Below are 14188 nucleotides of genomic sequence, written 5' to 3' on the forward strand. Positions count from 1 at the left end.
ACAACTCCCAGCATTCCCTTATGGGCATGCTGGGACTTATGGTTTTGCAACAGCTGGAGGCACATTCTTTCTATGGAAAAGTGTACCTTCAGCTGTTGTCTAACTACAACTCCCAGCTTGTACAAACAGCTAAAGTGCATGCTGGGAGTTGTAGTGGTGCATCTGCTGGTTGCATAACTACAACTCCCAGCATGCCCGTTGGCTGTCGGTGACTGCTGAGAGTTGTAGTTTTGCAACAGCTGAAGGCACACTGGTTGTGAAACTCAGAGTTTTTTTTTACCTAACTCAGTGTTTCACGACCGGTGTGCCTCCAGCTGTTGCAAACTACAACTCTCAGCAGTCACCGTACACCATGCACCGTACATGCTGGGAGTTGTAGTTTTGCAACAGCTGGAGGCACACTGGTTGTGAAACACTGAGTTAGGTCACAAACTCCGTGATACATAACCAGTGTGCCTACAGTTGTTGCAAAACTGCAACTCTCAGCAGTCACCGACAGCCAACGGGCATGCTGGGAGTTGTAGTTATGCAACAGCTGGATGTCCCCCCCCCCCAATGTGAATGTACAGGGTACACTCACATGGGCGGAGGATTACAGTAAGTATCTGGCTGCAAATTTGAGCTGCCGCAAACTTTCTGCTGCAGCTCAAATTGCCAGCGAGAAACTACTGTGAACCCCCGCCCGTGCGACTGTACCCTAAAAACACTACACTACACTAACACAAAAAATAAAATAAAAAGTAAAAAACACTACATATACACATACCCCTACACAGCCCCCCTCCCCTCCCCAATAAAAATGAAAAACGTCTGGTACGCCACTGTTTCCAGAACGGAGCCTCCAGCTGTTGCAAAACAACTCCCAGTATTGTCGGACAGCCGTTGACTGTCCAGGCATGCTGGGAGTTTTGCAACAGCTGGAGGCCCCCTGTTTGGGAATCACTGGCGTAGAATACCCCTATGTCCACCCCTATGCAATCGCTAATTTAGGCCTCAAATGCGCATGGCGCTCTCACTTTGGAGCCCTGTCGTATTTCAAGGCAACAGTTTAGGGTCACATATGGGGTATCGCCGTACTCGGGAGAAATTGTGTTACAAATTTTGGGGGGTATTTTCTGCTTTTACCCTTTTTAAAAATGTAAAATTTTTGGGAAAACAAGCATTTTAGGTAAAAAAAAAATTTTTTTTTACATATGCAAAAGTCGTGAAACACCTGTGGGGTATAAAGGTTCACTTAACCCCTTGTTACGTTCCCCGAGGGGTCTAGTTTCCAAAATGGTATGCCATGTGTTTTTTTTTGCTGTCCTTGCACCATAGGGGCTTCCTAAATGCGGCATGCCCCCAGAGAAAAATTTGCGTTCAAAAAGCCAAATGTGACTCCTTCTCTTCCGAGACCTGTAGTGCGCCAGCAGAGCACTTTTCACCCTCATATGGGGTGTTTTCTGAATCGGGAGAAATTGGGCTTCAAATTTTTAGGGGTATTTTCTGCTATTACCCTTTCTAAAAATAAAATTTTTTGGGGAAAACAAGCATTTTAGGTAACATTTTTTTTTTTTTTTTTTACATTTGCAAAAGTCGTGAAACACCTGTGGGGTATTAAGGTTCACTTTATCCCATGTTACATTCCCCGAGGGGTCTAGTTTCCAAAATGGTATGCCATGTGGTTTTTTTTTGCTGTTCTGGCACCATAAGGGCTTCCTAAAGGTAACATGCTCCCCAAAAACCATTTCAGAAAAACGTACTCTCCAAAATCCCCTTGTCGCTCCTTCCCTTCTGAGCCCTCTACTGCGCCCGCCGAACACTTTACATAGACATATGAGGTATGTCCTTACTCGAGAGAAATTGGGCTACAAATACAAGTAAAAATTTTGTCCTTTTACCCCTTGTAAAAATTCAAAAATTGGGTCTACAAGAACATGTGAGTGTAAAAAATGAAGATTGTGAATTTTCTCCTTCACTTTGCTGCTATTCGTGTGAAACACCTAAAGGGTTAAAATGATGACTGAATGTCATTTTGAATACTTTGGGGGCTGTAGTTTTTATAATGGGGTCATTTATGGGGTATTTCTAATATGAAGACCCTGCAAATCCACTTCAAACCTGAACTGGTCCCTGAAAAATACTGAGTTTGAAAATTTTGTGAAAAATCGGAAAATTGCTGCTGACCGTTGAAGCCCTCTGGTGTCTTCCAAAAGTAAAAACTCATCAATTTTATGATGCAAACATAAAGTAGACATATTGTATATGTGAACCAAAAAAAATGTATTCGTAATATTCATTTTCCTTACAAGCAGAGAGCTTCAAAGTTAGAAAAATGCTAAATTTTCAAATTTTTCATCAAATTTACGGATTTTTCACCAAGAAAGGATGCAAGTATCTACAAAAATTTACCACTATGTTAAAGTAGAATATGTCACGAAAAAACAATCTCGGAATCAGAATGATAACTAAAAGCATCAGAGTTATTAATGTTTAAAGTGACAGTGGTCAGATGTGCAAAAAACGCTCCGGTCCTTAAGGCCAAAATGGGCTCCGTCCTGAAGGGGTTAAAGGGGTACTCCACTGGCCAGCGTTCAGAAATAAATGTTCCAACTGCTGTTTTCGCACTGCGGGGGGTCAGCCACGCCCCTCATTACACCACGGCCACGCCCCCTCAATGCAAGTCTACAGGAGGATGTGGTGGAGCCGGAGATTCTCATCATGGATTCAACAAATCTACAGTAACTGTGTGATGTCATCATGTCTATATGGAGGAACTGTGTGATGTCATCATGTCCATATGGAGGAACTGTGTGATGTCATCATGTCCATATGGAGAACTGTGTGATGTCATCATGTCTATATGGAGGAACTGTGTGATGTCATCATGTCTATATGGAGGAACTGTGTGATGTCATCATGTCCATATGGAGAACTGTGTGATGTCATCATGTCTATATGGAGGAACTGTGTGATGTCATCATGTCTATATGGAGGAACTGTGTGATGTCATCATGTCTATATAGAGGAACTGTGTGATGTCATCATGTCTATATGGGGGCACTGTGTGATGTCATCATGTCTATATAGAGGAACTGTGTGATGTCATCATGTCCATATGGAGGAACTGTGTGATGTCATCATGTCTATATGGAGAACTGTGTGATGTCATCATGTCCATATGGAGGAACTGTGTGATGTCATCATGTCTATATGGAGGAACTGTGTGATGTCATCATGTGCATATGGAGGAACTGTGTGATGTCATCATGTCCATATGGAGGAACTGTGTGATGTCATCATGTCTATATGGAGGAACTGTGTGATGTCATCATGTCCATATGGAGGAACTGTGTGATGTCATCATGTCTATATGGAGGAACTGTGTGATGTCATCATGTCCATATAGAGGAACTGTGTGATGTCATCATGTTTATATGGAGGAACTGTGTGATGTCATCATGTCTATATGGAGGAACTGTGTGATGTCATCATGTCCATATAGAGGAACTGTGTGATGTCATCATGTCCATATGGAGGAACTGTGTGATGTCATCATGTCCATATGGAGGAACTGTGTGATGTCATCATGTCCATATGGAGGGAAATCTCTAAGAAATGTGTCCTGCGGTTTGTAGATCGTATAAAGAGGGTCCCACCTGAGACTAGACAGGTGTACCTTATAAAGTGGCCGGTGAGTGTATACAGGACGGATGATGACTTTACACAGGAGATGTAATGATGTCATGTGACCTCCAGGGGGAGCTGTATGACCAGGCTTTCTATAGATCAGGTAGCGTGTGGTGATGGTAATGTCCAGCATTGTGTACATGATAAATACTTGTTACTTAGTGACAGTAAATAGCGCTCTGTCGTGTTTCTTTCAGGCGTGCTGGGTAACCGCAGGGCGCAGGGACAATGTTTTGGAAACTTGGCCTATGCTCTGAGTCAGCTGGATGACCACGAGGCTGCGGGCGAATATTATCTGCATTCACTGCAGGCGTTTAAAGACTCAGGTACGGAACATATCTGCAAAACTGCATACCGCCAAATGTACGGATATAGATGATTCAGGTGCATGCCTAATAGACCGCCATAGTGCCCCCATAACAAATACTGACACATTGACTCTTATTGGGTGACTCTGCTATGTATCATACTGCCATAATAATGGTGCCCTACAGTGCTATACACCTTACTCCCACCACCATGTTTAAATAACAGTGCCATACAGTGCTATATATTTTACCGCCATTACCTAGTGTCCAAATAACATGGCAACACAGTGCTGTGACCACCCAGTGTCTAACTAACAGTGCCTTGATGTTCTATATTATGAACCAAGGAGAAGCGCTCCTAGTGTGATAACGTAACATATACGGTGTAAGATATAAAAGCAATATTGCTCACCGAGTAGAGTTGTACTCCGTCCAAGTACAACTATGGTGTAAGCGTGAAGTAAACCCTCAACGGGTGAAGATCGGCAGCCGCTCCTGGCAACACAGGTGAAGCACTCAGATCCCTCCAAGGAACAGCACAGGATAGAATCGGCGCACAAAACTCCAAAGGGAAAACAGATTTATTTACCCGGCATGCAACGCGTTTCGCTGGACAACCAGCTTCATCAGGCTGATGAAGCTGCCTGATGAAGCTGGTTGTCCAGCGAAACGCGTTGCATGCCGGGTAAATAAATCTGTTTTACCTTTGGAGTTTTGTGCGCCGATTCTATCCTGTGCTGTTCCTTGGAGGGATCTGAGTGCTTGATGTTCTATATATCATACTAACCCCATCCAGTGTCTGAATAATAGTGTCATATAGTGCTATATACCTTACTGCAACCCCCCAGTGTCTAAATAATCATGCTATATAGTTCTGTATACTATGCTGCTGCCACCTAGTGCCTGAATAACAGTACAATATGGTGCTATATACCATACTCCTTCCACCCAATGTCTAAACAGTACCATAAACACCTATATACTATACTGCCACCACCTGATGTCCAAATAACAATGCAGTATAGTACTATATACTATACTGTTACCACCTAGTGTCCAAATAACAGTGAAGTACAGTGTGATATACTATACTACCGCCACCTAGTGTGCAAAATACCTTTGCCATACCGTGCTATACACTATACTACCACCACCATGTGTCTTAAGAACAGTTCAATACAGTGCGATATACTGTTCTGCTATCACCTAGTGTCCAAATAACAGGGCAATACAGTGCTATATACTATACCGCTATCACCTAGTGTCCAAATAACAGGGCAATATAGTGCGATTTACTGTTCCGCTATCACCTAGTGTTCAAATAACAGGGCAATACAGTGCTATATACTATACTGCCATCACCTAGTGTCCAAATAACAGGGCAATATAGTGCGATTTACTGTTCCGCTATCACCTAGTGTCCACATAACAATGTCATACAGTGCTATATACTATACCGCTATCACCTAGTGTCCACATAACAATGTCATACAGTGCTATATACTATACTGCCATCACCTAGTGTCCACATAACAATGGCAAAAGGGGACTAAAATGGAAGGGGGGATAATGGCAAAAGGGGATTAAAATGGAGGGATAATGGCAAAAGGGGATTAAAATGGAGGGGATAATGGCAAAAGGGGATTAAGATGGGGGGGATAATGGCAAAAGCAGATAAAGATGGAGGGGGGATAATGGCAAAAGGGGATTAAGATGGAGGGGGGATAATGGCAAAAGGGCATTAAGATGGAGGGGGGATAATGGCAAAAGGGGATTAAAATGGAGGGGGGATAATGGCTAAAGGGGATTAAGATGGGGGGGGATAATGGCAAAAGGGGATTAAGATGGAGGGGGGGATAATGGCAAAAGGGGATTAAGATGGAGGGGGGGATAATGGCAAAAGGGGATTAAGATGGAGGGGGGGATAATGGCAAAAGGGGATTAAGATGGAGGGGGGATAATGGCAAAAGGGGATTAAGATGGAGCGGGGATAATGGCAAAAGGGGATTAAGATGGAGGGGGGATAATGGCAAAAGGGGATTAAGATGGGGGGGATAATGGCAAAAGCAGATAAAGATGGAGGGGGGATAATGGCAAAAGGGGATTAAGATGGAGGGATAATGGCAAAAGGGGATTAAGATGGAGGGGGGATAATGGCAAAAGGGGATTAAGAGGGAGGGGGGATAATGACAAAAGGGGATTAAGATTGAGGGGGGGATAATGGCAAAAGGGGATTAAGATGGAGGGGGGATAATGGCAAAAGGGGATTAAGATGGAGGGGGGGTAATGGCAAAAGGGGATTAAGATGGAGGGGGGATAATGGCAAAAGGGGATTAAGATGGAGGGGGGATAATGGCAAAAGGGGATTAAGATGGAGGGGGGATAATGGCAAAAGGGGATTAAGATTGAGGGGGGGATAATGGCAAAAGGGGATTAAGATGGAGGGGGGATAATGGCAAAAGGGGATTAAGATGGAGGGGGGATAATGGCAAAAGGGGATTAAGATGGGACCCCCCGCGATCTCCCTGCAGCAGCCCGCATTCTATGCGTGGCTGCATCTGCTTTTTCTGAAAGCTTTGGATAGGGGATAAGATGTTTTTGGCCGGAATACCCCTTTAAATTTTGTCTGCGGGTACCCCTCCTGCGCTTAGGAACTTATGCGTGAGGGGTACCCGCAGACATATTTTTACCCTTTTGGGATACAGTCCTGAAAAAGGTTGAGAACCACCACTATATAATATACTGCTACCACCTAGGGCCTTAATAACAGTGCTACATACCATTTTGCCAACACCTAGTGTCCAAATAACTGTTATATATAATGCCGTAATAATAGTTACCGTAATAGCATAAGTTGTGATAGACACTTGCTTATAACACCCTTATAACACCCGCTCATTTCTCCTGTTATGTCGATAATGTAGATTAGCGTTTCCGAAACCAGGGTGCCTCCAGCTGTTGCAAAACTACAACTCCCAGCATGCCCAGACAGCCGTTAGCTGTCCGGGCATGCTGGGAGTTATAGTTTTGCAACAGCTGGAGGCACCCTGGTTGGGAAACAGAAATCTAGTAAATTATATCTCGCCCCCAAAACTTCCAGCGTATCTCTCACCCTTCAGAACTGGATTCACAGCTTACACTGCCCAGTACTGCTCTATAATGTCCTAGATGCTGATGCAGCTTCTGAGGGTTTATTACATGCTGGGTGAAGGCTGTCTGGGCATGTTGGGAGTTGTAGTTTTGCAACAGCTGGAGGCACCCTGGTTGGGAATCACTAATCTAGTAAATTATATCTCACCCCCAAAACTTCCAGCGTATCTCTCACCCTTCAGAACTGGATTCACAGCTTACACTGCCCAGTACTGCTCTATAATGTCCTAGATGCTGCTGCAGCTTCTGTGGGTTTATTGCATGCTGGGTGAAGGCTATCCGGGCATGCTGGGAGTTGTAGTTTTGCAACAGCTGGAGGCACCCTGGTTGGGAAACACTAATCTAGTAAATTATATCTCACCCCCAAAACTTTCAGAGTATCTCACACCCTTCAGAACTGGATTCACAGCTTACACTGCTCAGTACTGCTCTATAATGTCCTAGGTGCTGCTGCAACTTCTGTGGGTTTATTGCATGCTGGGAGTTGTAGTTTTGCAACAGTTGGAGGCACTCTGTTTGGGGAACACTGCTGTAGATGGATGCATTGAACTTTCCAGCCTCCCCTATAACTGTGATGTTTGGTATGTCCCACTAGATGATGTCCATGGTCAGTGGCAGGCGTGTGAAGGCCTGGGAGCAGCCAGGATCCGTCTGGGGGACCCGGAGAAGGCCGTCCTGTATTACAAGCAGGCGCTGGCCTTACTCTCCAAAGCCAAGGTCAGATCTCCCAGAGAGTCAGCAGTATATACTGACACATCTGTGTCCACAGATAATAGACTGTGCATAATGTATGGAGGACTAAAAATCCCTATCCTGGATAAGGGGGTGGTCTTCTCATAGAGGTTTCATTGTATAAGACTTCTTTTGAATAACCTGGGTACTTGTCTGAACAATCGCAGAATAAGAGCAGAATTTTAATTTAAAGGGGTTCTCCGGTAAACAGATTTGTAAATTACTTCTGTTTAAAAATCTTAATCCTTCCAGTACTTATCAGATGCTGTATGCTCCACAGAAAGTTATTTTCTTTTTGAATTCCCTTTCTGTCTGTCCACAGTGCTCTCTGCTGACACCTCTGTCCATGTCAGGAACTGTCCAGAGTAGGATCAAATCCCCATAGAAAACCTCTCCTGCTCTGGACAGTTCCTGACATGGACAGAGGTGTCAGAAGAGAGCACTGTGGTCAGACTGGAAAGAACTACACAACTTCCACTGGAGCATACAGCAGCCGATAAGTACTGGAAGTATTAAGATTTTTAAATAGAAATAATTTACAAATCTGTTTAACTTTCTGGCACTAGTTGATTTAAAAAAAAATATATAGTTTTTCACCAGAGTACCCCTTTAAAGGGACAGTTCTGGTCACATGACAAATGAGTCTGCAATGTCACAATGTGCAGGGACATCTGTTTTAATAGTCTGAATGTAGTCAGCAGTGACTGACAGAGACTGAGAGTGTATCATCCCTGAGCTATAACCCAGCTTTCCCAATCTCAGGAGTTATACCCCTAGATTTTCTGGTCTGAGAATGTATCATTACTGAGCTGTAACGTGGATTTCCATGACTAGAAAAGCTGGATTATAGCTCAGTGATGATACATTCTTACACTGGGAAAGCGGAGTTATAACTCTAGGTGATAATGTGTTTTCAGACTAGGAAAGCTGGGTTATAGCTCGGTCATAATACGTTCTGAGACTGTGAATGCTGGGTTATTACTCAGTGGTAATAGGTTCTTAGACTAGAAAAGCTGGGTTATAGCTCAGTGATAATACATTCTGAGACTGAGAAATCTGGGTTATAACCCAGTGATAATAGGTTCTCAGGGTAGGAAAGCTGGGTTATAGCTCAATGATAATACATTCTCCCACTGGGAAAGCTGGGTTATAACTCAGTGATAATAGGTTCTTAGACTAGGAAAGCTTGGTTATAGCTCAGGGATTATACATTCTGAGACTGGGAAAGCTGGGTTATTGCTCAGTGGTAATAGGTTATTAGACTAGGAAAACTGGGCTATAGCTTGGTCATAATACATTCTGAGACTGGGAAAGCTGGGTTATATCTCAGTTATAATATGTTCTCAGACTAGGAAAGCTGGATTATAGCTCGTGCATAATACATTCTGAGACTGGGAAAGCTGGGTTATTGCTCGGTGGTAATAGGTTATTAGACTAGGAAAACTGGGCTATAGCTTGGTCATAATACATTCTTAGACTGGGAAAGCTGGGTTATATCTCAGTTATAATATGTTCTCAGACTAGGAAAGCTGGGTTATAGCTCGGGCATAATACATTCTGAGACTGGAAAAGCTGGGTTATTACTCAGTGATAATAGGTTCTTAGACTAGAAAAACTGGGTTATAGCTTGGTCATAATACATTCTGAGACTGGGAAAGCTGGGTTATTACTCAGTGATAATAGGTTCTTATACTAGAAAAGCTGGGTTATAGCTTGGTCATAATACGTTCTGAGACTGGGAAAGCTGGGTTATTACTCAGTGATAGTTTTGTTTCACACCTGACAAAGTGATGACATATCGCCAACATACGCCATCACCTTAAGATGTCACCAGATTATAGAGCAGTGTTTCCCAACCAGGGTGCCTCCAGGTGTTGCGAAACTACAACTCCCAGCATGCCTGGACAGCCAAAGGCTGTCCAGGCATGCTGGGAGTTGTAGTTTCGCAACATCAGGAGGCATCCTAGTTGGGAAACCCTGTTATTGACCCTGAGGATGAAGAGGCTGCGGATCTTCTCTGTCCTCCCTGTCTGGGGCGCGCAGCATCATTCAGCTGACATGCTGGGAGTTGTAGTTATGCAGCAGTTTTTGCACTGACTCTGATTCTCTATCTTCCAGGAGGACTCGGGCAGCGCTCAGGAGAGGATAGTCAACAAGCTGACCGATGCCCTGCAGCACAAGCTGTGTGTGAATGGGCCCCTCAGGGCAGGGCTCCCCCCGCCCGCTCCTCTGGTAAGGGCCCCCGATCGGCGCTGTGGGGGGTTGTCAGAACATCCTTCCACCTTATCACATTCCTGTGGCCGACCCTGATTAATTCACCATAAGGCCTTGAGACCACAATCTGCAGGAACGGCGGCGGCTGACAGTAAAGCGAGTGCTGCAAATAACTGCGGCCTAATGGTCTGGGCCTGATAACCCACCAGATACCTCCATTATGGGAAACATCTTCTTAAAGGGGTACTCCGCTGCTCAGCGTTTGGAACAAGCTGTTCCGAAAGCTGGAGCCGGGAGCTCGTGACGTCATAGCCCCGCCCCCTCATGGCGTCCCACCCCCCTCAATGCAAGTCTATGGGAGGGGGCGTGACGGCCGTCACGCCCCCTCCCATAGACTTGCATTGAGAGGGTGGGGCGGGACGCCATGAGGGGGCAGGGCTATGACGTCACGAGCTCCCGGCGCCCGCTCCAGCGTTCGGAACAGTTTGTTCCAAACACTGAGCAGCGGAGTACCCCTTTAAGAAACCACTCCAGGGTTTTGTTTTGCCCACACAATTCACACTCACCATCACTAGTCATAGAGCGCTTTCTGTTTCATTCCAGCACCGCTGCATCCAGGGTAACAGGGTCATGTGATCACCAGCCTGACCCACAGAAAATCACAGTGCTTAATGTGTCAGAGCAAGTGGTCGGTCTTAGGTCAGCTGACTTCCAATCAGACCACTCCTGCTATCTTCCAGACTCCTCCCATCACAGCTCTATCTGTATACTGCTGCTGCTCTCTCCATGTGATCAGGATATATAGTAGTTATACACCTCCCCTCCAGCTCTATCTGTATACTGCTGCTATCTCTATGAGATCAGGATATATAGTAGTTATACACCTCCCTCCAGCTCTCTCTGTATACTGCTGCTGTCTATATGGGATCAGGATATATAATAGTTACACACCTCCCCTTCAGCTCTATCTGTATACTGCTGCTATCTCTATGAGATCAGGATATATAGTAGTTATACTCCTCCCCTCCAGCTCTATCTGTATACTGCTGCTATCTCTATGAGATCAGGATATATAGTAGTTATACCCCTCCCCTCCAGCTCTATCTGTATACTGCTGCCATCTCTATGGGATCAGGATATTAAGTAGTTATATGCCTCCCTCCAGCTCTATCTGTATACTGCTGCTGCTATCTAAAGGATCAGGACATATAGTAGTTTTACACTTCCCCTCCAGCTCTATCTGTATACTGCTGCAATTTATCTATGGGATCAGGATATATAGTATTTCTACACCTCCCCTCCAGCTCTATCTCTATACTGCTGCTCTCTCTATGGGATCAGGACATACAGTAGTTTTACACTTCCCCTCCAGCTCTATCTGTATACTGCTGCTATCTCTATGGGATCAGGATATATAGTAGTTATACACCTCCCCCTCCAGCTCTATCTGTATACTGCTGCTGCTATCTCCATGGGATCAGGATATATATAGTAGTTATACACCTCCCCTCCAGCTCTATCTGTATACTGCTGCTGCTATCTTTATGGAATCAGGATATATAGTAGTTATACACCTCCCCTTCAGCTCTATCTGTATACAGCTGCTGCTATCTTTATGGAATCAGGATATATAGTAGTTATACACCTCCCCTCCAGCTCTATCTGTATACTGCTGCTATCTCTATGGGATCAGTTATATAGTAGTTATACACCTCCCCTCCAGCTCTATATGTATACTGCTGCTATCTCTATAGGATCAGGATACATAGTAGTTATACACCTCCCCTCCAGCTCTATCTGTATACTGCTGCTGCAATCTCTATGGGATCAGATATATAGTAGTTATATCATCTGGTATCATGTAGGAGACCAAGATAACTGTATAGATTCTCCATGACTTGGGGGAACATAGATTCTGGGGAGGTTGAATGTCATCCTTATATATCGTTACCTTATCCAGAGAGGCTTTGCCGGGAAGATGCCGGGGGCAAAAGTTTCAAGACACCCTTCAAGTGTGAACCAAGCCTATGCCACCATGACGCACATGTCTCCTCAAGATGCCCAACAGTGAGTACAGTTCTGCAATTTACTGTAGGCCAAGAAGAGTAATACATCCGAGATCAGCGTTTCCCAACCAGTGAGCCTCCAGCTGTTGCAAAACTACAATTCCCAGCATGCCCGGACAGCCAAAGGCTGTCCGGGCATGCTGGGAGTTGTAGTTTTGCAACAGCTGGAGGCCCACTGGTTGGGAAACAATGGTATACAGTAATATAACAAATAATAATAAACTACAATAGTTAGTATGGTTGAAAAAAGAAATACGTCCATCACTAAATAATAAAATTATAATTTTTTTGTGACCTTTTTGGAGAATTACATTTATAATTTTTTTAAATTATATTTATATATTAATAATAATTTATATATTGTTATATTTTTGTTGTTATTTATTATTATTATCATTATTATTAATTATAATTGTATTATATTTTTTATTAACATAGTTATTTATTATTGTTGTTATTATTATTGTTATTATTATATTTCTTTCTTTTTATGTTTATATCTGTTGTTGTTATTATTATTATAAACATAAAAAGAAAAATAAAGAAATATAATAATAATAATAAAAACAGATATATATATAAAATATATAGAAATAAATATAATCTGTTTTTATTATTATTATTATTACATTTATTTATTTTTATATTTATATCTATTATTATTATTATTATTATTAATAATAATAATAATAATAATAATAATAATAATAAGATTTTGTTTGTTTTCATTAAGTTGTAGTTTTGCAACAGCTGGAGGCAAACAGGTTGGGATACCCTGCCTTAAATACTATAATATCTTGGCCCCCCCCATATGTATGCACGCTCAGCTTAGCTGAGTGTGTGTGTTTTATAAGAGCACCTATGAGAGCTGTTAAAGGGGTATTTCGGCTTCATACATCTTCTCCTCTATCCAAAGATGTAGCAGCCTCCGGCATTCTGTGCCGTCACGCCCCCTCCCATAGACATGGATGGAGGGGGCGTGGCATGACGTCACTAGGGGGCGTGGCATGATGTCACTAGGGGGCATGGCCACGACATCACGTCCCCGTCTAAGAGGCAGCGCCCGACACAGAATGCCGGGGGCTGCACCGAGTTCGAGGGGGTCCTGCCGCTGGGGGATAAGGTGTATGAAGCTGAAATGCCCCTTTAAATTCATTCATTCAAAAAGTGGGGGGGGGAATTCCCATCCAGCCCATAATATTAATTATGGTGGGTGCAACATTGCGAACTTTCATTTAAAGCAGTCGCCTTTACGTTGTTAGACCATTAATTTCATGGACGGTGACTGTGCATGGAGTGGCGGTACACACTCCTGTCTAATCAATAGTTCTATAGTTATTGAAAAAAAAAATCCAAATTTTTAATTTTTCCTTCAGGCCTCTAAGACAGTCCAGGAGAATGAGCCGCCCACCACAGCCCGAAGAAATGTACGCAACTATAAAAACCAGGGTGACCACCAATACCAATGGGCAACCGGCCTCAGAAAACAGAGCGTCAGGTAGGTCGTCCAAAAGTTTACAGATTTGAAAATTACTTCTATTAAAAAAATCTTAATCCTTCCAGTACTTATCAGCTGCTGAAGTTGAGTTGTTGTTTTCTGTCTGACCACAGTGCTCTCTGCTGACACCTCTGTGTGTCTCAGGAACTGTCCACAGTAGCAGCTGCTTATATAGTGCAGCATAGGCTACTATTAGAGAATAGTGTAGAGCAGTGGTCTCAACCTGTGGCCCTCCAGATGTTGCAAAACTTCAACTCCCAGCATGCCCGGACAACCGCTGGCTGTCCGGGCATGCTGGGAGTTGAAGTTTTGCAACATCTGGAGGCACACACTTTAAACGGGTTATCCAGGAAAAAACTTTTATTTATATATCAACTGGCTCCAGAAAGTTAAACAGATTTGTAAATTACTTCAATTAAAAAATCTTAATCCTTTCAGTACTTATGAGCTGTTGAAGTTGAGTTGTTCTTTTCTGTCTAAGTGCTCTCAGATGACACCTGTCTCGGGAACTGTCCATTGTAGAAGCAAATCCCCATAGCAAATCTCTTCTA

At 43.5% G+C, this 14188-nt stretch overlaps 1 protein-coding gene across 8 annotated transcripts in view; it reads left to right on the plus strand.

Moving 5' to 3' along the window:
* TTC24 (tetratricopeptide repeat domain 24) overlaps positions 1–14188 on the plus strand; it is a 66728-nt gene that overhangs the window by 38985 nt on the left and 13555 nt on the right. For all 8 annotated transcript variants that reach the window (XM_056546613.1, XM_056546616.1, XM_056546611.1 and 5 more), the window contains 5 exons: positions 3867–3995; positions 7723–7844; positions 9978–10091; positions 12034–12140; positions 13516–13637. In XM_056546613.1, the coding sequence (XP_056402588.1) occupies positions 3867–3995; positions 7723–7844; positions 9978–10091; positions 12034–12140; positions 13516–13637 (594 nt within the window). The remainder of the gene's footprint in view (positions 1–3866; positions 3996–7722; positions 7845–9977; positions 10092–12033; positions 12141–13515; positions 13638–14188) is intronic.

Source organism: Hyla sarda, chromosome 11, assembly GCF_029499605.1.
Source record: "Hyla sarda isolate aHylSar1 chromosome 11, aHylSar1.hap1, whole genome shotgun sequence".
Lineage (NCBI taxonomy): Eukaryota > Metazoa > Chordata > Amphibia > Anura > Hylidae > Hyla > Hyla sarda.